Genomic DNA, 27,030 nt, shown 5'->3' on the forward strand with positions numbered 1-27,030 from the left:
GCCCACCTACGAGCCTTAATCAAGCCTTAATACAATAAAAAAATATACATCAAAAGCTCCTGCCAAAAGTTCCTGACAAACCTTGAAACAATCATACATTTTAGAGTTCAAATCTTACTCAAAGATAATCGAATTCTATTGTTAACCTTTTGAACTTTTACTATTGTAATAAAGCCTGATGAGGGGGTTGACTTCTGAGCTCTGAAATAGAGAAATGAATCAATTAATCACCTAACTACATTAAACTGCTATCATTAGCCTTAATCACTTCTTAAGATATAGGTCACATAGTTTATCATAAGTAAATCCAACCTTGCTTAACAGAAACAGTTTAAGAGGTATATTATTATATTATTTAACCTATTTCTTTCAATTCAACCTAATATTCATAATTAGTCTAAATTAAACTAACTTTTCTATCCTGTTGTCTATATATTTTAAAAGTTAATTTGTCGTTTACGATTATTTTGGTTTATTTTTCAGAAATCGTGAGATGCGGTCTGGTGTGATGTAGGTTTAAGAAAAACATTTTCCTTATCGTGCCAACGTTTCGAACTTTTGAGATCATCTTCAGAGCCTGGGATTTACAAACATTGTTTACATTTAACAAATACATTTAGGATGCGGAAAAGTGAATTTATACAATGCAAAATATATTTTTTATATTCAACCAAAGTATTTCTACTCACCCAAAGTGTTTGTCTTCTGTGTAATTGTGCCATTCTTGCGTGTCGTGTTGAGAGAAAATACTTTGGTATACAAGAAATACTTTGGTTGAATATAAAAAATATATTTTGCATTGTATAAATTCACTTTTCCACATCCTAAATGTATTTGTTAAATGTAAACAATGTTTGTAAATCCCAGGCTCTGAAGATGATCTCAATTAAGATCGAAACGTTGGCACGATAAAGAAAATGTTTTTCTGAAACCTACATCATACCAGAGACCTACATCTCACGATTTCTGAATAATTATCGATTAACGGTCACTAATCACCACACATTTTGGTTTATCTTGCTGTATTGATCTGCCAGATCTGTTTTTGTTTCTCGCCATATTCAGTGGTTAGTTTGACCCAAATGATCGAAAAAACCAAACTACAGTTTCATCATCCATCAGGCTTTTCATTTAATCGTTTGTAATTTCATGAATTATAATATACCAATTATCAATCCCACCATTTTACTCTTTCCTATTGTTCTATGTCTATGATATTTATTGTCTGTTTTTTATTCACGCTACTGACTATTTATACTTCCATCTGTCAACTAAATTATTACCCATTTAACCTTATGTAAATTGTAAAATCTGTTCGCTTCATCTATAATTTTTAAATGATTATGGACTAATGAAACTCTATAATTAATATCCATTCACCTATCTCTCTATCTTTCTAATGTTTTATCCACTTGTCAGTTTTATAATCTAATTTATATTTTACCAATCTCACTATTTTTCTTTTATCTTTGTTTTCTATTCACATGTCAATGATATTGATATGTAATTGCCTGTTTTTTTATTCACGTAACTTCTCTTTAGACTTTCTTCTATCAATAAACTTATTACCCATTATTTCCATCTAAAAATGTTAAATGATTATGACCTAACTCAACAAGTTTAACTACCTACCAATTTGCCTATCAACCTATCTATCCAATCTCTGCCTGTAGGTAATATTTATTTCTACCAAAAATCAACATATCCATTTTTTTGCCTATTCTTCTACTCATTTGTCTATCATATTTCTATCTATTTGTCTTTTTTTTAATTTGAAGTAACTGTCAGTTTACACTTCTATCTATTACCTAATTTATTATTAATTTATAATATGTAAAATCAGTTTGTTTCATCTAAAAAGTTTAAATGGTTCCATGGGACTAATCCTACCGTATAAATACCTATCCATTTGTATTCCTTTCTATCTAATCAATCAATCCAATTATTTTTTAAATAATAATCTACCAACTATCCATTTCTCCATCTCTCTTTTACCGACTCTTATATTCAAATGTCTACTTACATTTTCCATAAAATATTGTATGTAATAATTATCGATTCGCTTAATTTAATGATTAACGTAAGGATAACACATACATCTAACTTTCACCTCACTTATTATCCATTTAACGACGTGTAAAATGTAAAATCTGTTCCTTTCATCTAACAATTAAATGGTCTAAAATATTATGTGTAATATTTGTATCTATTCACGTAACTGTCTGTTTACACATTGGTCTAACTGTTACTTAACTTATTTAACCAAAACTAAAATGTAAAATCACATTCAAATTTTATGTATTTATAACGATTCTTACTATTTTAACAAAATATGTATGCGTTATTATTTAACCGGATATGCCTCCTGAATTAAAGTTGGCGAATTAGACTAGGACAGGCTTAGGATTAGTGTAGATGAGTGAGTCGGGGCGGAGGACAAGAGAGACAAGTGTGAGTGATATCACTACACTCTGACCGGTTCTTTAGAAAAAATCAATTCCTTCATCGGCTAAGGCGACAGTGGACCTATTCAACTTTGGAGAAGGTGCTCCACGTTTTCCTGGAAGCGGGGATTTTCAACATTGTCACAATCAAGAAGCATAGATGAACACTAGTTCTCAAGAAATTTTAGTTTGTAATAAAAATTTATTTAGATTTTAAGATAAAGTTCATTTAGTCGGTAAGTTTGTTCTCGTTTTGTTTAGTGTTACTCATAAAAAATTATGTTATCATTGTTTTGTATGGTAGTTTCTTTAGTAATAAATGACTCTTTTTGAGTATGTACATATTGTATTCTTTTTGCTTGGAATTTGTTAATTATCCGGTTAGTTGGCCTGACGAAATTATTAAGTGTGAGAGGTTGACACGTCTAGCCTACTTAGCTGTTAGAGAGACATAAACCTAAGCCTTACTTCCTAGTTAAGTTCACAATACAATTTGGTTAATTTTATTCTATTTCTTTTAATATTTTTTACGGTTCGCTGTTTCCGTTTCACATGCTAAACAGTGTGGCGCCCATTTTTAATTTAATATTAAACTTATATTATTATTAAAGCATGCAAATTTTTGGCGTAAGATTTTGGCGCCCTAAGGTTGGGCATATTAATTTCGTCAGGCTAATTAACCGGATAATTAACAAATTGTAATAAATAGAATACAATATTTACATACTCAAAAGTCGCATTTATTACTAAGAAAACTAACATAAAATACAAATCAACGATAACTTACTTTTCTATTAAATCCATTATATTTCGTGGTCCGATTGACCAACTACCTTCTTTCAATTAATTAATATTTATGTAAGGTTTTGGTTGAGATAAAAAAGTCAGTGTCACTTGAGCTACTATGACTTCGATCTACTCGGACACCAACTTCCCATATCAACCTACCTCTCAAATTTTCCCTCCTTTCTGCCATTTTTCAAATGTGTAATTAGGATTCGATCCTCAGCAACAAATGAAATGGCCACGAAGAGCTTTAGCGAAGATATGTCATTTTACTTATTAAATCCATTATATTTCGTGGTCCGATTGACCAAATGTTTCAATTAATTAATCTTTATGAAAAGTATTGGGTGAAATGACTGCTTGCAAAATGGTAAAATAAGAGGGAAAATTTGAAAGGACTAACACGATTCACGAATCATAAATTTACCTGCCTGTGAATTAATATAACAGCGTAAGGCATTTATCTACTTATATGTGTATTTATCAAATCGATTTATTTTGCTTTCAACCTATCTTTCAATCTCTCTGCCCACTTGCCTATCTACCTGTCATGGTTAAACTTTCTGTGGAGCGAAGTTCATAAACTAAAAAGTATATCACATCACATCAACCTGTCAAGTTTATATTTTTAGTCTATATTTTTTTATGTGTTCTTAAGTTTTAGCAATCATTACAATATTTATCTTAGCATAAATCAAAATTTATATTGATGTCGTGTGTGTGGATTTGTGTTGTAAGTATATGTAAAGAAATTAATTGTAAAACCTATGTGTTTTTTGTTTGTGTGTTTGTTTTTGTGAAAAATAGGGCACAACACATTATGTATTCTCCGATCTAGATGATGTAATGTTTCTTTCATTAGAAATATTTTTTAAGTAGTGATAAACGACCTACCCACGCGTACCAGTTCGACTTTTTACAAAAATCTTTACGAACCATTGCGTCATGGAATCGCAAATGATCTTCGTCCCCTAAGACGATTATTTCGTTGTCCAAAACGGTTTCTAACTGGTATTTTAATAAACTGGAGAATGTCTAAGAAAGGTGACGCCGGGATAATTTCTCCGTGACTAGAAGAGACCTTCCCGACCCCTCCGTGATTCCAGTGTCACTGTAGTTCTTTCGAAACTATCCTGCTCATTATTTGGGTAAATCAGACGATCCATGGCCTCGTGCTTGCCAAACTGGCTGACTTTCCTTATCATGATTGTCTTAATGACTTAACTAGAGATTGATTTTTCCTTAAATAGAGAGCTTCCTCGACGTTATTCGCCAAAAATCAACAATCGACGATTGATAATTACAGTATTAATATCAAATTCAATCAAACTTAAAAATAACCCGTTAATTATAATAGAAACAAAGTTAAAATAAAAGATAGCTAAATATAAATAATTAATTACATCATGTTTTCTCGTCTTGACAATGCTAAAAGCACATAAACGTAAAATAGATGAAGGGTTTTGATGAGGTGATGATTTTTAATGATTTCATTAAGAAGGTTATGATGAGACAGACCCAGTATCTAAAGAGCTCGAAGTGAATAAAGACTAATTAGAAAAAATAATATTCTAAAATGTGTTCATGAAGGGATGGATTAGAAAGAGGAAATTTTCAATAAACATTTTATGTACAGAATATTTGGAGGGCTTCAGCGACTTCAATTCCTGTGTGAAATAGTATTGTTTATAATTGGAAGTGATTTTAAGACAAGAAAATCGTTTCTTTTAAAAGTACAGCTTGAGAAATATATTTAACAGGCTGTTATCTCTTGATCGTTAATTTATTGCGTCGAACGACTCAAAATTGTTCTAGCCTTTCGCGTAGACGTTTTCGCAATCCAAAGTATAAAAACAGGTGCCCATGAAGTCACCAGTGTTCAATTTTTCCAGCAATGTATTGGGCGTGGATTTGAGAGCCCATAATCGTTAAGTTAATTGAATCTTTCCGAAGAAGGGCATCGCCGAGTCTGGCATGTGCGTTTTTAGAATGAGCCATTAATCTGTTTATCTTAATGTTTCAGCCCTTACGCTGGGACGCAGACATGCATCACGTACGACGCGGTCAACCAGGCCTACCTCGACGCTCGCAAACGGATCCGTAAGTTTTCAAACTTTCCTTGTATTTTTTTTTCTTTTTTAAAGTGCGCCGATCTGGTTTAGCAACAGTCGAAACCAAATAAAGACAAATTGTGCAACAGTAGAGTCTTGTCTATGAACCGATAAAAAGCTAAAAGCAGCTTGATCAACCCTTACTAATCAATCAGCGCCATTTCCAAGCAACTTTTAATCTAGAGCAACCTTCAACTCATTTTTATATCTTGAAAAACATCAACAAGCATATTAAAAATGTAAATTTTCATGTTTTTTATAAGCCAAACTTTTAAAATATTTTTATATATCAAATCGATTTATCTAGCTTTCGACCTATCTATCAATCTATCTGCCCATCTGTCTATCTACATCATTGTTAAACTTTCTGTGAAGCTAAGTTCTGCATTTTGTTTTTTTTCCTTGTTCAATCGTTGTTATACTTGTTGGCTTGTAATTCTCTTTGATATACCACTAGTTTTATGCGAAACGAGGGCATTCATTCAAAAACCTTACGAGAAACTTTACTTTCACGTCCTCTAGCTTTTATTAAACTAAAATTTACTAGATGAAAATGAGTTCTGCTTTGCAAAAAAAGACCTTGGACAGAAGTTTAATGTTTTGTACTTAATATTGCTAAATGAAAATCGTACAAAAAACAAACAAACGATACTATTGCGTCTAGATCAGGGGTCGGCAACCTTTTTCGGATGGCGGGCCATTTTCAAAATAAATTTTTTTATGCGGGCCGCACATTCAAATGTAACTTAAATAATGCTTTTATATCATATACGAGTATAAATATTATTATGGGGAGTGGGGATTAAACTTGCGCAGTAAAATAGGTTTCCCATTATGCTTCTGTTAGCGCGCATTTTTGTCACCGGCCACGCTCACGCTCTAAGTTTGTTGATTTTTTCTAAAATTATATTGGGCTTTGGCGGGAAGCGCAAAAAGTTGCAAAGGGCCGCAGGTTGCCGACCCCTGGTCTAGATTATCAGATACAGTACACGAATACACAATAAGGAATTTATTTAGTATATATCTTAATAAATCTAATACTTGCTTGTAAAATATTTTAGTTATAATATTACAACTAACATGTAATATAAGTAACAATTATACAGGATTTACGCGATAATTTTTATCCTTTTTTTTTAAAACAATGGAACCTAAAAAACAACCGAAGAAAACTTATAAAACGAAATAACCTTCATTTATTTTTTATTTATTAATTTATTATAAAATCTAAACAGAATTCTAACAGAAGTTCGTAAATAAGAACAAACTCGTTTTTAAAAAAATAATTAAAAATCTAAGCATACATGTAATGGCAGATAAAGGATTATCTTTGATTAATACGTCCTGCAGAATTAACCGATTCATTAGTCATTAGTAACTGACGACTTCCCCCAATAACATCTCCATCAACAGAATAACGAAAGTTAACAATACTGGAACTGCAGCTCTATGTTGTACAGATATAACTATCTTTTTATTTAAAAAAATATAGACGGCAAAAATAGAAATAGATAAAAGGACAAATTGTTGCATTGCGTAATTTAGCAAAAAACAATTATTTACATATTAAAATTGCGTGGTTTAATAAACTTTTTCCGTTTCGATTTTCCAAAATGAAAGAAAAGATTGGTTTACTTTGGTGGGGGGGGGTATAGATTACTTAATGGGAATTACATAGCCTGATATTTTCTGTACTCGGAATGTATAGCTTCATACATTTTGTAACTAATATTAACTAACACGTTGAGGTAAAAAACATTTTCCATCAACTCTTGCCAGTTTTGTCTAAATTTGTCATAACATATGGAGCCAGGATGAATTTATATACATAAAATATTTTACGATGAGATTGAGACCACATTATAAGAATTTGTAAAATACTAAAAAAGATTTATACGCACAATGTAATATGTGCTGTTATTATTTCTTTCACTTATTTTCAATGTTTTATATTTTTCCAGAGAATAATCGAATTTTTAGTAATAAATCAAAATATTATTTCATAATGATTTATTGTCTAACTACAAGCAAATTCTCAACCATAAACCTATCCCTTTCTCTGGAGATATATTTATGATACAGCGTTTATGATTTATTGTGCCGTTTTTCTTCTGACTTTTAACACGGCCAGAGACAGTTAGCCCTAAATGGACTACGATTACGGGCTCGGCGTGCAACTAATATTAATGCCATAAGGTTAAATTTCAACAAAATTTTCCGACTTTTCTTGCATTGAAGGATGTTAGGTTAATAGAAAATAGAGACTAAGGTACGCCGTTACTCAACCACTTGAGCTATCGTGACTTCGCGCTCAAGTGGTTGAATAGCGGCGTATCAAACCGAAGGCCGTGGGTTCGAATCCCGCCCGTGACACTGACTTTTTTATCTCAACTTAAAACCTTAATTAATTGGTCATGCGGACCACGAAAATAGTGAATTTAATAAATTCTAACCCATTAACACCAATGTTATTTGTCAAGTTATTAAAAATATTTGCCTCAGTCGAAAAAAATCCACTAAAATAGAATGTTGGTTACGAAATGAGTCATTAACCATCTGCAGTACAAGAGATTTTGAATGTAAATATTTTTCTCTACATCAAACCCATAGAAAATAGAGACTGTCGAGTAAAGGAGCCAAGGATTTATTTAAAAGGGTCCTTTTTCGGATAAGCCAACACGACAGGCTTTTTGTCGTTTTTTTTTTCAAAGGTGTGCTTTTTGTTACTGTCAGCTTGCAATATCTTCAAAGATCGCTATCGCGTTATTGAGCTCACCGTGTAAAGCAAGACGTGTGGGACCCGGTTACATAAAATATGTTGTTCTCACGTGCAATGCGTTACAGATTTCTTGACCTGAAAATTGAGCAATTCGTGGGACGGAAAATGGCTCTTGGCGAAAACGTTTTGTGGATCCTTTGGACTGATAGTCCCCCTTCCCACTAGAAAGGCTTCTCGAGGGAATACTGCCTATGGAAATTCATATCCATTATCTATTAGAAATCAATTTTATTTTGGTAACTAAACCGACTAGAATGGTGAAAATCTCTTTTTATGCATGTAGGTTATAGGAAATAGTAGATATAAATATTTTTGTCCTACGCTACTTACAAATTAGCCCTATGATTACTAAGCCACGAAGAGAATAAAGAGAAAAACATTCAAAAAGTCATTCATCAGAAACAAGAAATCACACATGGTTAATTTTTTTATGACTCTACATTGATAGTTAAGGTAACTAAAAAACTGGTTGAATTGGAAAAAAAAGGAAGAAGAAAGAAAGTGAGAGGGAGATTATATTTGCGAGATGGGATATCATATAATATGCATATTACACATGTTTATATCATTGAAACCATCTGTCACACGGGCAAACAAGTTAAAAAAAGTTTATAACGGAAATTTAAATTTGGAATTAAGCCGTTGTACTTATTATTCATGGAGGTGTCGCCGAGACCGGGCCCGCGGCTTGTAAACGACTTCCAGAGGGTCAAAGGTGCCTCGCACCTAATATACAAACACCTTTCTCGTCTGGAATTTCGTCCAGTTAGACCATCCGGCTTTTAATGGACGCAAGGGGGTGGCGAGATGTCACTAGATATGGTTATGAAAAAAAATCTGTCAAGCACGATGTTGAAGAGAAGTCCTTGCCTGTAATTGAAGCAGTGCTTTTACGTTCAACCTGACATTCATGTTTGCTTTTTTTATTTTCATCAGCTAATGCAGCAACATTTTTTGATATAAAAAGTCATCATTTATACAAATTAAAAATCTATTTCTTTGTATGTAATTACTTGTCGTTGAAGAAAAAAATGAATATGGTTGTCGTGATTCCTAAAATAAACAGTACAACATAAAAAAGATGTATCACAATAATGGGAACCAAACAAAACGTATTAAACTCGCTTTATTTATTTGTGTTTTGCTAAATTGTACATTATATTATTGCTTTACTCCTTTTTATTTAGATAAATCCGTCGGAATCATTTTAAATCTTTCGTCCACTCACACTCTCTCTCTCTCTCTTTCTGTCTACCTCTATTTATAAATCTACCTTTCTTTCTATCTTGTTAATTAAAAGTGTTTTGGCCACCTAAATTTGAGATTTTTAAAAATAAACCGATATTCATCATTCTCTCTCTCTCTNCTCTTTCTCTCTCTCACTCTCTCTCTTTCTTGCCTCTCTTGTTTCTCTCCCTTTCGCTCTCTCTCTCACACTCTCTTATTTTTCTCTCTCCCTTTTGCTCTCTTTCTTTTTATCTCCTTATCTCTCTATCTCACTCACATACATACTCACACACACACACTCTCTCTCTCTCTCTCTCTTTCTCTTTCCCTCCCCCCTCTCACTCTCTCTATGTTTCTATATCTATCTATCTCTATCTATATCTATATGTCTATTCATCTATCTATTTATCTGTCTACCTATACTCCCTCACTCACTCACTCTCTCTCTCTCTCTCTCTCTCTCTCTCTCTCTCTTTCTGTACTGTTTAAGAGAAAGATTATAATAATAGTAAATTTTCTTCTTTTTCTTAATTTTAATCAACCACAGTCTTCGGATAATCAATTCCTCGATTCTCAGGAGTCTCTGAATCCAAAGAAGATAAATGCACCTTATGTTTCAGTAACAAAACAAACATATTGTTGACTCTAGGTTTACTCACTTGGCATAAAAATTCGGCATTATATTATCCAATTCACAAAGCACTTCATATGACACATGAGCCACAAACACTAATTCTTTTTAGCCATATTATTTTTTTAAATTTTCACAAAATAATTGTTAGCATTTATTTGTTTATAAAAATACATTGACATAAAGAGGAAATGTTCGTTGAAAAATAAAGATCTTAGCGCGTTTATAATATAGACATTCTGAAAGAGAAAGCTACAATTTTACAAGAAATAATATCAGTAATTTTCCATTTTTCCTGCTGTATTACCAGTTAAGTTGCACTAACAGCTTAAATGAAATGGTTGATTACGAGAGTGTCCAGCAGTAAAAACAATAATTATACAGGAAGTCTGACAGAAAGAATCACTAAATATTTAATAGTCTGACGCATAAGCACACACACATAAGCACAAATGTGTTGCACGCAACACCAGGATATTTGTACATATATATTATATTCTCCTTGTATTTTTTCGCTAGTTTTAACTAACCTCCTTATTATTCGTTTTTACATTACGTGTTGTGTCTGTGTTTGACTTTATGTTAACTTATTGGAATGAATGTAATTTATTAGCATGAAAGGAAGGGGTGATTTAACCCCTCCCCGAGGAATATCGAGTACTCTGGGGGAGTGAATGTGACCAGAACTCTATGTTTCTATCGAGTGTTGTGTTTGTGTTAATTTATTGTAATGAATGTAATTTATTAGCGTGAAAGGAAGAGGTTGCTTATAACCCCGCCCCGAGGAATATCAAGTACTCTGGGGTGAGTGTATGACGTCTGGAGAGTAAAAGTAATTTATTCGCGTGAAAGGAAGGAGTTGCTTATAAGCCCGCCCCGAGGAATATCGACTACTCTGGGGGAGTGAATGTGACCAGACATCTATGTTTGTGGTAATGTATATATATGTACTGTATGTTTTGTTTCTATTCTGTATTTGACAACCTTAGGTACAAACGAGAGACTAGCATTCTAGAATATCAACGTAGTATACATTCGAAATCAGAGAGTCAGTAACCAGATCGAGACGTTCAAATGGCTGCAATTTAAAACAAAATATGAGCGAAAGAAAAGAAAAAGAATGAAAACATGCAGAGGGCCGGCGATGACCTCAACTGTTTGTCGGCCCATAAACTTCCAACTTATATAAATATAAATATATATGNTATATATATATATATATATATACACATAACGATTCGTTTATTATTGTTATCTGTCTGTTCCCCCGTTTCTCGTGCGTCGCATGTAAAGTTCCCCGCAGTGAAATGTGAAATAATAAACGCTAAATCAATTTCGCTAACTGGGCCATTAATAATAACCAATTGAGCCTCAAAGTGAAGTCAGGAGGGCGAAGGATTAGCCAATTTTCCTTCACTTTCCTGCACGACCCCAGAAAATTGAACGAGCCGTTCAACCGCCTGTAATCATTGGCGGTGTTCCTGAAGGAATTCCAGATAATTTGATCTCTCACCGCTGTGATTTGTTGTCCCTAATGATTCCTTTAAATAGTAGTCACCACCTGTCAAAAGTTGCATTTTCATAGTTACCGAAGAAGAAAGGAGGTGGGAAATTATTGTTGATCACCTATCATTATTATCAAGCGGGATTCACATTCATTTTAAATAGACATAATTATGCTAATTATTTACAATTATCGCGAGAAATATTTGAAATGGCGCTGGGCGATTCATTACGCCAAATTGAATATTGCAAAGATTAGAAACACAAACTTTTGAAATTATATGATAACGTTCTAGAGAAAGATTATTAACACGTGAAAAACAATGTACAATAAAAATTAATTATAAATTTGTTCAAAATGTGCATACAATATATTTATAATGCTTACATTGGTTATAATCAGTCAATTTATTTAAAATTTTGATTTGCTTAAACACTCATTTAACTTTTTGTGCTTGACAACTTTCTTAGGCCTGATCGACATTTCACTTTAATGCGTCCGTCTTAAAGGTTTTCTTAAGTTTCAAATCGACTATTTGTTTAACAGCAGAAACAAGTTAGTAAAAACGTACCCAGTAAAATGATAAGTGTAAATTAATTTATCTTGAATGCCTAACTAACAGCACCGACTTTAAACCCTGTTAGGGCCTAATAGAAGGTGTGGCCTTGTTTTGGAAAATGACAAATTGATTAATTATCCCAGTAAACAAATTGAACATTCCCAAGGTAAGATCGATAAAATCCAAACGCCACCACGAGGCGTGAAGCTTGGCAAAAAGGCTGTAATTATCGCCATGTGATCAAGACATCACCAGAGACAGCTTTCACACAAGCATCTATCACCTAAGGACGGCCTTGCCTTGATTCGAATCAAGGACGTACATAGTTTTTTGAACCCGTTCGGCACACCTTGCCACATCAATTCAGATTTAAAAAGCTTAAACGGGGTGACTAGGTCGTTTCTCAAATCTTTTTTTAAGGACTTGACCGAGAGAAATATGTAATCGAAACTTTCTATATGAAAAAAGATCCAAATCTTGTAGATGCCCAGTAAAATTGATATAAATCGTAACGACTACCAAGGATTTTGAAAAGATTAAAAATATTTAAAAACCTGTATTTAAAATTTGCTATTTTTTCTTTTTTTATTGGTTTTGAAACGCCAGTAACCGAATTTGGTGTGGAAAGTAAATTGAAACTTGTAAACGATTGTAAATGGTTTTTGAATATAGAAACAAGATATTTTAAAAACCAAGTAGAAATATTTAATCACAAAAATGTATAGGTTAATATAAAATCGAAATGAAATGCTTAATGGAATACAAATGACATAGTTTTATACTTCCGGAGAAGACGAGAAAAAATCAATTAATTTCCAGATTTTCCATACGGTATCTGTCGTTGCCATTTTATACTCGATAGATATATAAAGTTACAAGAACGTCCAGTAAAGTAGACCAAAAATTAAAAAAAAAATTAATTCGGATTTTTTTCAACATCCTGTAAACTTGTTAAATTCGGATTTTCATTACAAACAAAAAGTAGACATTTTTGGGCTGGATTCTTCTACGTCCGATGTTTCGCTTAATAATTCATAATATTTTTGGTTTTATTCAAATTCAATGTTATTATGACCATTAGAAACGATAACTTCTCTCCTTTCATCAACAAGTTTTTATCCCACGAACACTGAATCAAGGTATGGTCTTGAAGAAGAAAGCAAATTCATTTGTTACTGCCAAGCTTTCGACCTATTTTAAGGTCATCTTCAGGGCAAAATATGTCTACAAATTGGCATATTTTAGTTTTTACTGGCGATCTCAAATTTCATTGAAGACCGAGTCAGTCCCAACATTGCCAAGGGCTGTAATAGTGATTTCTAATTAGTATTTCTAATATTGAAAACAAGGTTTCATATCATTATCATAATAACAAACTACTTTCTGAACCGAATATTGCCAAACTACCCAATCCATAATACTCAGATATGATCCTTGACGATCCATGTGTCCAACAAAGTTGCAAACAGACCTAAACATACGTTTTGCCGAAGATATAAACCGCTCCGTCACAGAAAATTTCCTTAAAACATTCCCAACTACCATAAGTCCTCAAATCCATAATATCTCATCACGATGAATTCCATGATTCCTACTAGGTGCCATTCCAGTACAAGTCTTGATTAAATGCACACATTATATAGTCGCATTGAAGTACTGCCAATGGGCACTTTCTCCAATCTTGCCACTTTGTACAAACTTTTTTTCTCGTTTTTACACGATTGAACGTAGTTGTAATGCACTGAAATTATATTTAAAACATACCAAATATGAGACAAATAAGGTAAAAATCACCAAAAACATCTCCAATTCTAACTAATTTCCTATTATATTAACGATTACTAAGGATACCAAGGTTTAGTCATTACACTTAGTTCGTAGCCCCGGTAAAGTCTCCTGAAGATCAGTAGAGCCTGTATAGAAAACTAAGGGAATAAGGCCGTCGTCAATCTTACGGACAATAATTCATTTCATCAGGACTTCGGACACGGTTAAAAATAGAATAAAATAGAATATTGTATTTAAGTAATTAAGGTTTTTAGTTGAGATAAAAATGTCAATGGCACGAGCGGGATTCGAACACACGATCTTCGGTTTGATNCATTATATTATGGACAAATAGAACCTCTGGCAGACTCATAATTCATCGGACAAGAAGGCTCTCAATTTCAATGCCCCCAATGTAAAATAAAATAAATCATTTATTTTTCATTATCCCAGCTCTCATTTAGTAACCAAACAAATTTCTCGTTGATCAATGGTAGTGCATTCTTTAACCAGTTTTTTAAATAGTTTTTGGTTAACGATCATTTACTGAGCACGTCCATATTAAGTGTGCCAAAGTTTTGTTCTCTCAAATTCCAGATTGTGCGTAATTTTATGCTGGTAATGCACGTGGTTAACAAAAATAAACACATATTGACAATATTAAAAACATTAGCTTTAACATAATGAATTTTTGAGTTTAGCTTAGTCAAGTTGACAAGATCTACCACCATTAAAGTTATAAAAACAATAAATACACAAAAGAAACAACCTGCGGGCGATTAAATTCGTATTTATTGAATACAATACATTTTATGACCGAGCAACGTAAATATAAACTTTTTTGGTAGCGTCAATGAAGTTGATAATTATATTTAATTAAGGTTTTTAGTCGAGATGAAAAAAAGTTAATGGCACGAGCGGGATTCGAACCCACGATCTTCGGCTAGATACGCCGCTGCTCTTCCACTTGAGCTATCGTGACCGCGATCCACTCAGACATCAACTTCCTATCTCAACCTCACCTATGAGTTTTCCCTCCTTAAGTAGTGAAAATAGTGAATTAATGAAGTTGATAATATTCGACTATAGTTTATTTCTTTACGTACTTACATAAAGTTGTTATTAATTGGGCGGATTTCGTCCAAGTAAAAAACATTACACTTATTACAATTATCCAATATTTGGAACGCATTTTAAAAAACAATCTTATTTTATCACAAATTAAAAATAATACCAATAAATGTAATGAAAATAATACAAATACAAACTAGCAATATGGCAAAATAATTAATATTACAGAATTATTTTATTATTCCACGTGATGATCAAGTTAATCTATTAAATTATTATCTACTGTATTTATAATCGATTACTCAATTACATCTCGACGAAGGTCTTTTAAATTCTCTATTCTATGACAATGCTAATAAACAAAACTCTTGGTGAAATCTGGCTCTTCATTTCCTCATGCTCCACAGTTTTTCGTAACGTTTAGAACTAAAATTTGTCTTACAAAAGTACATTTTACTATTATAACAAATTACAATTAAAATGGTTCAATAAATATATATGTTTTTGTTTTTTATTCGCAGAAGTCACAGTACCGGAAGGGGACAATTGGAAAACCGAAGACATATCAGCGGTTGGCGAACTGCTTCTAGACATTTCAACCCAGCTTGCGAAAACGTAAGTTTATTTATTATTGCGTATAAAAAATATAACAAAATATGTCGATTAGATAAGAAAGGAGGATTGTACAGCAAATTAAATACTTTCTTGAATAATTAAATATCATTACTTTCATAAATTCTACTATGATGTGTAAAGCTGTTTCAACAAAAAATAAATTAATTAAATAAAATGAAGATATAAAAGCACCTCCTGTATTGGAATAAATTAAATTACCTTTTTTAATCATTTTAAACGAAAACGTTGGAAAAACATATTTGACAATTATACTAGAAGTTACCTCAAGAAATACAAATCAAATTGTCAAAAGAAAAAATCTTATAAAAGAACATACTTACATGTTTCACTATGACTTACAATTTTGTTTTCTAATTTAAACAATTAACACGGTGCAATAACAAATATTTGGAATTATTTCTTGACGTACGTAACAAACACAAACTTTTGTCTTGAATAATTGGTTGTATTTGTTTTAAAAAATGTTTGATTGTGTCTAAAATTTAGAAGGATTCACGAATAAAGAAATAATTTTATTTTAAGTAAATTTACTATGTGTGGTGCTTAGTGACCGTTAGTTAATGATTATATGAGATCGTGAGATGCGGTCTGGTGTGACGTAGGTTTTAGAAAAACGTTTTCTTTATCGTGCCAACGTTTCGATCTTTATTGAGATCATCTTCAGAGCTCAAAGTGTTTGTTGTCTGTGAAGATGTGTCATTATTGGGTGTCGTGTTGAGAGTTCCTTTACTATTTATAATTTTTTTTTGGAGTTCCAGCTTTTCACTTCACCTCTCACTTAGATTTACATAAATAAAGCATAAATAAAATTAATGTGTTTTTTAATTGACCAAAAATTAACATTAATAAATACATATAATCAAAACTTACTCATACTATTTTTAATTATTGTGAGTTTTAAATAAATTGTGTACATCTGCTTTTTCGCTTTGCACCATCTACAAAAAGGAGTTGTCTGTTTTATGTATAATGTTTTTGATTTCATTATGGGATATTGCTTTCATTACGTAGTCAGCAACCCTAAAATTTATTTGGCATTATCTACGACTTTTACTATTTAAGTCTCAGGTAAAATTCAACGAGGGAATCGCATAAGTTAGTTCAAGTCTTACCAGGATTTAAAATAATAGTACTTTATCACTTGATCAGTAGTGGAAATAGATGTACTACTAACTTTTTAAATTGTTAACTCCTTTTTTTAATCTATCCGTCGAGCCCCATCCCTTTCTTTAAGTCCACCTTAGATTATATCTTTTCCTTATAACTCACCAATATTTTTAATTGTTCCTTTTTAATTTATTTTTCATACTGGTGTATTTCCATGGGCACACATTTTTGGTAATTACATTTTTGTATAGCCTTATCAAGCTTGAACCGCTGTAAATATGTTGTTATACATAATTAATGATTCAAGAAGACTTTAAGACCAACAATAAAGTTCATTTTTTAATTTTTTATTTGATTTCATAGTTAATGTATTCTTTGGAGGTAAATCTTCTGTCCAGTCATACTTCTAACTATACAATATGAGACCATTCTATGTTTTGATCATCTATTGTTACATTGCGACGCACCGTGGGCGGCTTTTGGTAAATAAAATTTTGACGATATTAATTTTTATTTTTCATTTACGGAAATATTTTAACAGCCAGTTGTAGTTACTACTATCTTGTCTGTTCTCCATGGCGAGGCGGAGCAGTATCGTCAGCAAGCAAGGATAACATAATATTTTTTTGTAAATATTAGGAAAAAAGGCTCAAGGATTGACTCCTGAGGTATAATTACACCGTTTATCTGATAATTCATTTTCTACTTGAAATTCTGTCAAGTACGACCTGACATGTCGAATAACATACGTTTGAAATAACATATGTTAGTTTGTAAAGAAGTCCTGTGTGCCAGAGAGTATCAAAGATCCTCTAAGTTCAACATCCAGTATGTTTTTGTTTTTTAATCAATCTTTCGGAGATTTACAGTCAAATAGTGGCGCCAACTTTTGCTCTGAAAGTACGAATTTATAATATTTAATGCAACTTTTTCATAGAGTTTAGTTAAAGCGCTTTGAAGAGTAATCAGTTGATTTTTATTTGCACCTTTGTTATTTTTGCCTGGATATGTAACTACCCAACGTAATAACTAATAACTTAATAACTACAGTTTTTACGTGTTTCTATCGTTTCAAAAATATTGTATATTTATAATAATAAAAACATTTATAACGATTAAATTTATGTGTTTTTCAGTTGAAAATTTGATTTTATATCATTTTATTTTGCATTTATAAAAAAAAATATGTAGACTCCTGTATAGAATTTTTCTAAGAGTTTCGTGAAATGGAGTCGTTTTGTCTAATGCATCGTGTAAAAATGTCTCGATTCAAATTCTAAATCGTCTAAAAACATTTAAATAATAACATTCATTCAATACTTGATTAAAATATTGCAATATGCAAGCGTAAACAATTTATTTATTAGCAGTAATTTCATGGTAACTTTCAGTTTTTCAGTTATTTCTTCACACATTTGACATTTAAAAGCTGTGTAATTTTATACTTTTAAAAATTAATTTGTTGAATCTTTGTTTCAAGAAAAGGTTGCTCCATTTGTTTTTCATGTTGCAGCAATTTGAAAGGCATATTCTCCTTGGCAATTATGATCAGTCCAATCCGAATGCGTTTATCATAAAACTTGATCTCAAACGTTATACCTATAAGTTAAGTAATTTCATTTAAAGGTGAAGAAATACCGGATGAAAAAAGTATTGGAATTAAAAAAGTCGGCTTATCAAGGTTTTTTCTTTAAAAGGAACATCCGGCCTCTGCGTACAACTTTTATAGCCAATTACCAAATTTTTAGAGCAAGTCGCGTGACGTTCTCACTCCAAACGCGTTTCCACATATTTTTCTCCCGCTTTGCCTTGAAGTCGACATTTCGTGCAATCTGATTTCTACATTTTGTCTATCCGATTTGGGTGGAGTCTTCGTACAGTCCTTCAATTGCCCAACTGCCATTATCTTAAATAGCCAGTTATCAGAAAGAACTGGGAGTCGAAGGAGAGAAAATGTTTTTAGACCTTATCGATCAATTTTGACAATTACACTAATATTAAAATTAGATATTTGCTTGCTGTTATTGAATGAAAATAATACTGTTTTTTAATACTGTTAATTAAGCCCAGCTTGGTCATGGTTAACAGGGCAGCTTCGTTGCGATCCTTGAAAGCAGCAGACTTTGAACTGAAACTTCGATTTTAATCGGAGCTTTTAAACATCCTCTCACAATGTAATTTAAGGTCGATCTGAATTTAACTCCTTTCAGACCTCTGCCCTATATTTCTATGCTCGCCAATTATTTTAAAAGTACCACGCGCGAATTTGCACAAAAATTTGTTTGCACGGCGATTGGCCTAGTTAAAAAAGATGTTAATGTAATTCAGTTGCACTCTCATCTTTTCTAATCCAAGGTACTCAAGTTGTACGATAAAAATCATCAAATGGTATCTGGTTAATTCAGAAATATATTTTTACGCTAAACCTGAGGCTTTTGTACTTATTGAATAGATTTAGGCTAATCTTGCTTACTAATAGACTATTTCGATTGATATGTTATTAAATTAGATACAATTACTTCTTCAATTAAGAAAATAATTGTCTGTCTGTACATTTGTCGCGTGTCTATGGTTTCGTGTGTAAAGTTTTGCTTAGACTCAGCTACCATGTGCATGTGAAATTAATTTTTTAAGAACTTACTTCTAATTTTTAATGAACTGCAATTAGTATGAAACGACTATTTGAAATGTATTAATTAACTGTTCACTGGCCCAAGGTAGTATGTATCCCAAGTATAACGTGAGATGAATTTGTAATAGTCCTCTAGTTCCCTTTTCTCGTTGTTGAACTTGGCTAAAAAAGGTTCTCCTAACTGTGGGCGTTTGAATTGTTCAAGTGATTTTACTTTTGTTACTTTTGTGTGTTAAAAGTTCTCATTTTAACCTTAGGCTGTGTTGTGGGGAAGGGCGGATCTTAATTGACCCTGCAAACTTCCGTACCCATTTCAAGAGGTACAATTAAATTTTGTTTTGTTTTTTTCTTTTAAATAAGGTGGCAACTATGTATTATACTTAAGAGGTTTTGGGAAAAAGAAAGGGGAGATTGATAATACTTTAAAGTAAAAATTGAATATTTACAATTTATTTACACTAAGCAAAAAGTAAAAGAAATTTTTTTAATTATCCAAAATAATTCATAAGCAAACCTACTGGCCAGGGTTTTAAAAAACAACAAAACAAAAAGGTACTTGGTGGGAGGTCTCCTCGCTTTTCTAAGCAATCAAAATAAGCGGTGTGGAGCTGGAGGTTCCTGCTGGGTTCCACGCCGACGAAGGTGCCTGTAGAGCCGGATGACGATACAGTGACGTAGTCCGTAAGGTAGGTGATGTGACGACAAGGTGTTGAATATAAGAAATCGATGGTGAAGGTCCAAAGAAAATCGATATTAGGTTCGATAATCGATTCGGTAAACGGTGCGTCTTGTGCTGACCCAGGCAAGCGAGAGACTAATTTACTCCCGTGCAAAGGCCGAAGATACCGGCGTTATCGCTTGCCAAAATAAAAACAATCGGGCCCTCAGCGATTTAAACAGGGCCTCCCGAGGCGAAACTTGGCCAGCCGGAAACAACAAGAAAATGAAGCTTCTTGGGCGTCAACAGGCTGGTCTCACAGTGGAGCCGATTGGAACTTCGCACAAACTTTCCTAACCTAGTGATTGTAATCACCTTTTCACGTAAGCGACTGATCGTGCGAACACGTAGGTTCAGTTCCGACTAAATCCGAGAAAGGTGTGATTTTTCGTTCGACGCACGAACCGAGGCGGGCGATCTCTGTGCTCCACACCACAATTTTCATACCGTTTTGTCAAATTTGTTATATGAAGGGTAATATACTGATGAAGATCAAGATGTTGATAATGGAATGCTAGGAAGCCGGGTTTCGTATTTATTAAGCACGGTAGCCTTTCGGCTTATTGTACTCTTCCTAATACCTTAGTTCAGTTCAATTGACGCTATCCTTCTCTTAAGAAGTAGTAGGTCAGATGATTGACATTGTTGCTATTTTTTCAGTCTTTCTTGATTACCTAGATTATGTTTCCATTGAATGGTTGTACTCCTCGATGTATAATATACGCCCATGTTTTGAAGGTGTTTTCTCAGATGCCAGTTAAAGGTACAAGTCGTATCACTTCCCTGAGTTTTACCCATTTCAACCGTAGGAGTACGTTGTCAATTTTGGTGAGGTTTCTTTAACTACACCTTTTCTGAGGCTGACACCTCTGAAGTTCGACCACTTCGCTTTTTGTTTTATGTGGACCCATTCTGAGACGAAAGACACTGTTACTGTTATCACAAGTACAGGTTTGAGCTTATATATGATTTCGCAGATCCTCCTCCGGCAAGTTTCTCTGCTATTGGTATTTTCTCATTACGCAGAACTATTTGTCTCTTCGTACCTAAGATATTTCCAAGTTGTTGTGTTTTCCTAAGTTTGGAGATTTCGGATTCATTGTATATTTTGGATGTGATGGTTTTACGTGCCAGTGCTTTTATAGCTGCGCGGCTGTCTGATCTTATTAGAATTTTTTGCCGGTGATATAGTTTTGTTATAGCACAGGCATGCCAAATCTAAACTTTTAATCAATAACCACGCCCAGGTATTGATAATGGTCTACGAATTTCAGTGAGTTACAATTTCTAGCATGTATTTGATCACTAGTAGTGCAAATACTAGAGCATTAGTATTTAAGTGCACTGTTTTATTTACATTAGTGCACATTTACCCATTCCATCTATATCGACGGTAGAAAGTACGAAATACGAAAGCTGGAGCATTGATGAGGAGGACACACAGTATTCGGAGCTTCCTGCACCCACTGCACCATATGCCTTGGTTATTTCTAACGCAAAACATCGCAGCTAGGTGGGATCCAGTCGCAGCTCTATTCTATTTTTCAAATGTCGAGTAATCAGGATTCGATTCTCAGCGACTTTGAAGTGGCCATCGGGAGCTGTTAGTAAAGTGATTACTTCTTTACTTTTTATATTAATCCATATATGTCTAACAGTCATAATTGACCATATTAATTATTTCAATTAATTATCCTTTTTATCTAAAGTATACTGCCAAAAATGGCAAAAAGAGGGAAAATTCGATAGGTTGTAGGATGATACAAGGAGTTGGTGTATGCATATTGAGCCGAAGGTCGTTGGTTCGAATCCCGCTCTTGACACTGACTTTTTCATCTCAACGAAGACCTTAGATAAAAAGAATAATCAATTGAAAAATAATTAATATGACCGCTAAACCTATTTGAATTATGCAATATGTAAAGAAGTAATCGCTCACTAACAGCTCCCCGTGGCCACTAGGCTGAGAATCGAATCCTGAGTACATGACATTTGAAAAATGTCAAAAAGATGGAAAATTTGAAAGGTTAGAGGTAGAGATGAGGAGTTGGTGTCCGATTGGATCGAAGTCACGAGAGATCAAGTGGTTAGGGCAGAGACGAGCCGAAGGTCGTAGGTTTGAATCCCGCTCGTGACACTAACTTTTTCTTCTCAACCAAGACCTTAGATAAAAAGAATAATTATTTTAAATATAAATGTGTGTCATTTTCACTTACTACACTATCATATGCCTTTTTCTGACTACTGATCTGTTTTCCAACCCCAGCTGTTTTCTCTCATATAACTCTTTATGGATTTGTTAATTACTGGCCTTGTGGTCCGCTTACTCTTGCGAATTGAGCAATTCTTCAACTCGTTCGCAATTAATTGAATCGCACCCTGTATGTTTCTATTTTTTTAACTGCACTGTAATTTTTTCCAAACTACCACTTTATGAATTTTTTTCTGGTCGAACATACTCAATTAAAAAACAAACACAAATAGACGAATAGAGAGTGTTGAAATCAAATAATTACTAATTTATTGGCCTTGTAGTTCGCTTTTTCTTGCTTGGTGAATACGTATAAAAGGTTTTCTTATTCTACATTGTAAGCAGTTAATTTAAGTTTGTGTACTTGAATAGCACCCTGTATGTTTTTTTTTTTAACCTATGTTATAAATGTGTGTCATGTGCCCTAGCTAACAGCTGAAATTATTTTTTCTGGTTACTGCTCCGTCTTCCAACCTCTGAAAATTTCAAAACTACCACTTTATATTTTTTTCTGATCGAAACTATTTAATTAAAAAAGAAAATCTGGTCTGTTGAAACCAGAATAATTACTTCCTTTGTATTAGTAGAACCTTTGTTCTTGCTTGGTGAACCATAGATAAGCATTTCTTCTTATACTCTTAAGCTTTAACTTAACATTTAACTTATTAGTTTAATAGCAACCTGTATGTTTGTATTTTTGGCTAACCTTTAACATAAATACGTGCCATTTTCATTTTTAAGCACTGTAATTATTTCAAAATACCACTGTATAGATTATTTTTCAAATCAAACGTAATCAATCACAAAAACATAAGAAAATAGATTGTAGTGAAATCAGTACTACAATAATTACTTCTTTATTGGGATAATTTGGACTTTGAACCACTTCATCTTGTTTGTTGAACTTAAGTTAGGGATTTCTATTTTTATTCTATCCGCAGACTCATTTAGTACTATCTTTTATTAGTAAATTATATTCAATTATTCGAAAGGCCATTTGTAAATTTGTAATTTTTGTTCACCTCTGGGTGTCATTTTCACTAACCCAATTATCATCCGAATTTTTTTCTCATTTCTGCCCTTCTTTCCGTGCTCTGCAATTATTTCAAAACTACTACTTTGTTGGTTTTTGTAATGTATTCATTTTACAAAAAAAAGGCACATATAGTATGATGAAATACGAAAATTCATTCATTGATGACCCAATTTAGTCTAGTGGTCCGCGTATTTTCGCTGTTCCACCATTATGAAAACGTTTCTAATTTATCCTCGTGCTCAATTAAAACTTAAACTGCGTTTGTGCATTCTTTACTTTCTATTTGTTCAATAAATTTTAAATTATTGATTATTTATTATCAATTATAATTAAATTATTAAATTTATTATTATTAAATTATTTTAAATTTTGTTAAATAAATATCCCTTATTTTGATACTTTATACTACAATTATTTAAAAAATGTTATAAATATAAACTAAAATTGTTGATATATACAAATTTCAAATAAAATAAAATTCAAATAAATAATAAAATTAACAATCTGACACTAGGATGAATGACCCAATGGCGACACTAGTTTTCTGTTCCCGCTGTTGTTTCTATTTTGGTTTTTGAACTACTTCGGTGAGGTGAAGTTAGGGAAGTTTAAGGGTCTCTACACCGACTTCAATTTATGATCTGTTGTAGTTCCTAGGATATTGTGGGAACCTGTCTATTGATCTCTACAGTAAACGGGCAGTTTGTGATGTCTCGTGATGTCTCAATATGGGAGGAGTTTTTTATCTCTTTTCATATCTGGTTTATTTATTTGTCTCTTGCTTTTCGAGAGGTGCCTCCACTTGACAAAAGTATCTTATAGTTAGTTACAAATGATTTTCTGATTAATATTACAATTTTTCCAATCATCAATGATACACTGTAATAGTTTTTTTAAAATAATTTTACTTCATAAATAAAATAACTAACAAAAGGAAGAGGAAGCGTTGAATTCTATTTACCTTGTGTTATTGAGGTCCAAGTAACAAGGTTAGAAGCTTTTCGCCAACAATCGACAAAAATTCTCTCTTCTCCCACTCTAAATAATACGGTTCGTTTAACTAATTAATTTCAAGGAAATCTAAAATAATAATATAGTTATCCAACGAAAACGAAAACAAAAGTCAACGTAAATAAAAAATCACTAACAGTTCACAACAGAGAGAAACTCATCGCAATCACTCTTGTCTAATTGGAAATACAAATTCATAGTATTTAGATAATTTTCTAATCTAATTGAAAGTTTAGCTGGACCCAAGAGTTCGCGATATATAGCTGAGACCCCCCTCTCCAACAACTACGCTAAAATAACGTGCGACCTAACTTACCTTTGGTTGGAGTCATGCAAGGCTGTTTTCACATTGATGCCCTCCCTTCATTCACGCCAATAAATACATTCACAGACAGTAAACATCACGTAATCAATATCCTAAGTTAGCCTAATTGGTTCGACAGGTCTGTGGAAATTTGATATTCCACACACAACGTGTTTATACACACTCATACTCACGCATATAAGTTGTCACCAAAGTTTTTGATATTACGCCAGACTAAAATGTTTTGTTGCTGGTTTAAAATTTCAATTATCTCACGTTTCACTATTCTATAGTTTTTACAACTTTGGCTGGAAAAACTCCATAAAATGGTGAAACCCGATAAAACTTGGGTCCTTTTGTACTCACCATTGACTCTTATTAGACATGGTTTGTTTGTTTCTTGAGTTAATAAATTAATTGTAATTTAAACCAACTGATATAATAAGGCATTTTCATCACTGAACAGAGCTGTTATTTGTTTAATTTATCCTTATAAACAAACGAATTTTTTTAACCATCATGTTCTGAGTCACTCTTAAAAATAATTAAAAATTTGATAATTATTTATTTTTCGATTGCCAACTTATTCAAATCTTATTATGAGTAAATTGCTTAGTCACTGGTTAGAAACTACTGATAAAAAGGAAAAATTGTGTTTCTTTAAATTTTAAAAGTTTTTCGTTTTTCAAAACCATTTGACATAACTTTTTGACACATTTTAACTCTCTTCTCGAAAATTTAACTTGCCTGAATAAAACGTTCAACAAAATAGTTCAAGTCTTACCAATTTTAATGATCTTGTTCACTGTTTTACGCTATGCTATTCACCTAAATGTTCACAACCTAAACTTTGTTAGGAGTTGCATTGTAATATTTTCATCTTGAAATATCTAATATTCTCGCTTTTGAACTAAAATTATCTATATCTAATTGGGCACATACTTCATTCAGTAATAGTATGAATTATTGTCCCACATTTGCATAAAGGAATTTCAAATAGGGCGTTAGCATCATGTTTCTGTATATTATGTATAAACGCAAAGACAAACGAGAAACGTTGAACGAGAAGACAATAAAGAAAGTTGGTATTTCAGAGGGAAAAGAAAACCGAAGCTCGTTCTTTCCCTTTTCATCCGACTTGCCGGTTGACAAAGTTATGACTGGGGATTCGGGCCGTTTCCAGTTTTGTGTGAAAGTGAGATATTCCCTGAAAAATCTCAATCGAAACTACATTTCTACTTCCAGATCCTATCTCCGTAGTATTTCTAAAAGAAAGGCCTGTACTATTCCTCCCAAAATGTCATCTCGGAATTTTATTTCACGACGGGGTTTTGAACGGAAAAGGTAAAATGTATTCCGACAGCTAGCAGTATCGCGTGTTCGGCCTTTTGACACATAAATCATGTCACTGGTGCAGCGCGTATTGTATAAATACTTGAATAACTTTTTTTTAACTAGTCCCATAGTCACAACTCTGCATTACCTTTTTTGTTTTATGACCATATTTTGTAATCATTACGGTTCTGCACAAGATTTTATGACAGTGGATTTGATATATGTAATGTATATAAAATAAACTGGAACTTTCTGAAACCACATGCATGTTACACTGGAACTAAAGCAATTTTCATATTTATTGTTTATTAAAAGTCTTTTGTTAACCAAACTATGTGACTTTAATAGTAACTAACATACAAATTGCATAGTAAAAACATACAATCACGAAGATTTTGTTAAATTACTGTTCGACTAAACATACAGAAAAATTAAAATTTTTAAATTACTATCGCGAAGGAGGAATTAAAAAGCCAGCATTGGCGCAATGTTAAAATGTTTATAAAGCTTTATTAAGATAGGGAATTTTATGATAAAGTTGAAAATTAAATTTATATTTCAAGTTTTACTATTAATATTGGCTAAGTAATTACTATTATATAATATTTACTATTATATAAAATTTCTCTATATATGAAAGATGGTGAAGAAGTCGGGTAAAAATTTGTTCATGAAGATGCTAAGTCGAGAGTAAAGTATAACACTTTTTCGTTTTGTTTGATAAAATATTTATAAATTATTTTTAAAAGTGTGTAATTCAACGTTTGTAGTCGTTTTCACTTCATAATTCAACGCTGACGTCTGAATCTCAGTATTTCCGATTCTGACTTAATAACCTTCTTACCTTCGGGCCTAGAGGTTTATTTTATGTTCTTTACAAACTGATATAAATTCACGTATCAGCTCAATCTTTAAGAAAGAACTCTTGTAAGGACCGATAAGCAGTGGCCCACATGTGCCGAGGACGTTCCCGGGGTGCGGCCCTCCTTGCTTAACTAGACCCACTTTATATATGGCCATTGGGCAAGCATGGCAAAACCACGCCCTGGCACCACCCTGAGCACGTATTGAACTTTCGGGGCAAAATCGTTATGGGATCGTTGTATGAGCGATGTCGTTCG

The 27,030-nt window shown here is 32.7% G+C and overlaps 1 protein-coding gene across 1 annotated transcript in view; it reads left to right on the plus strand.

Moving 5' to 3' along the window:
* The window catches only part of LOC106674332 (chorion peroxidase), a 58,339-nt gene that overhangs the window by 20,090 nt on the left and 11,219 nt on the right, over window positions 1-27,030 (plus strand). Inside the window, exons 3-4 of the mRNA XM_024230452.1 lie at window positions 5,254-5,330; window positions 15,401-15,494. Coding sequence (XP_024086220.1) covers window positions 5,254-5,330; window positions 15,401-15,494 — 171 coding nt within the window. The remainder of the gene's footprint in view (window positions 1-5,253; window positions 5,331-15,400; window positions 15,495-27,030) is intronic.

This window comes from Cimex lectularius, unplaced genomic scaffold, assembly GCF_000648675.2.
Source record: "Cimex lectularius strain Harlan isolate CLEC.00 unplaced genomic scaffold, Clec_2.1 scaffold65, whole genome shotgun sequence".
Classification (NCBI taxonomy): domain Eukaryota; kingdom Metazoa; phylum Arthropoda; class Insecta; order Hemiptera; family Cimicidae; genus Cimex; species Cimex lectularius.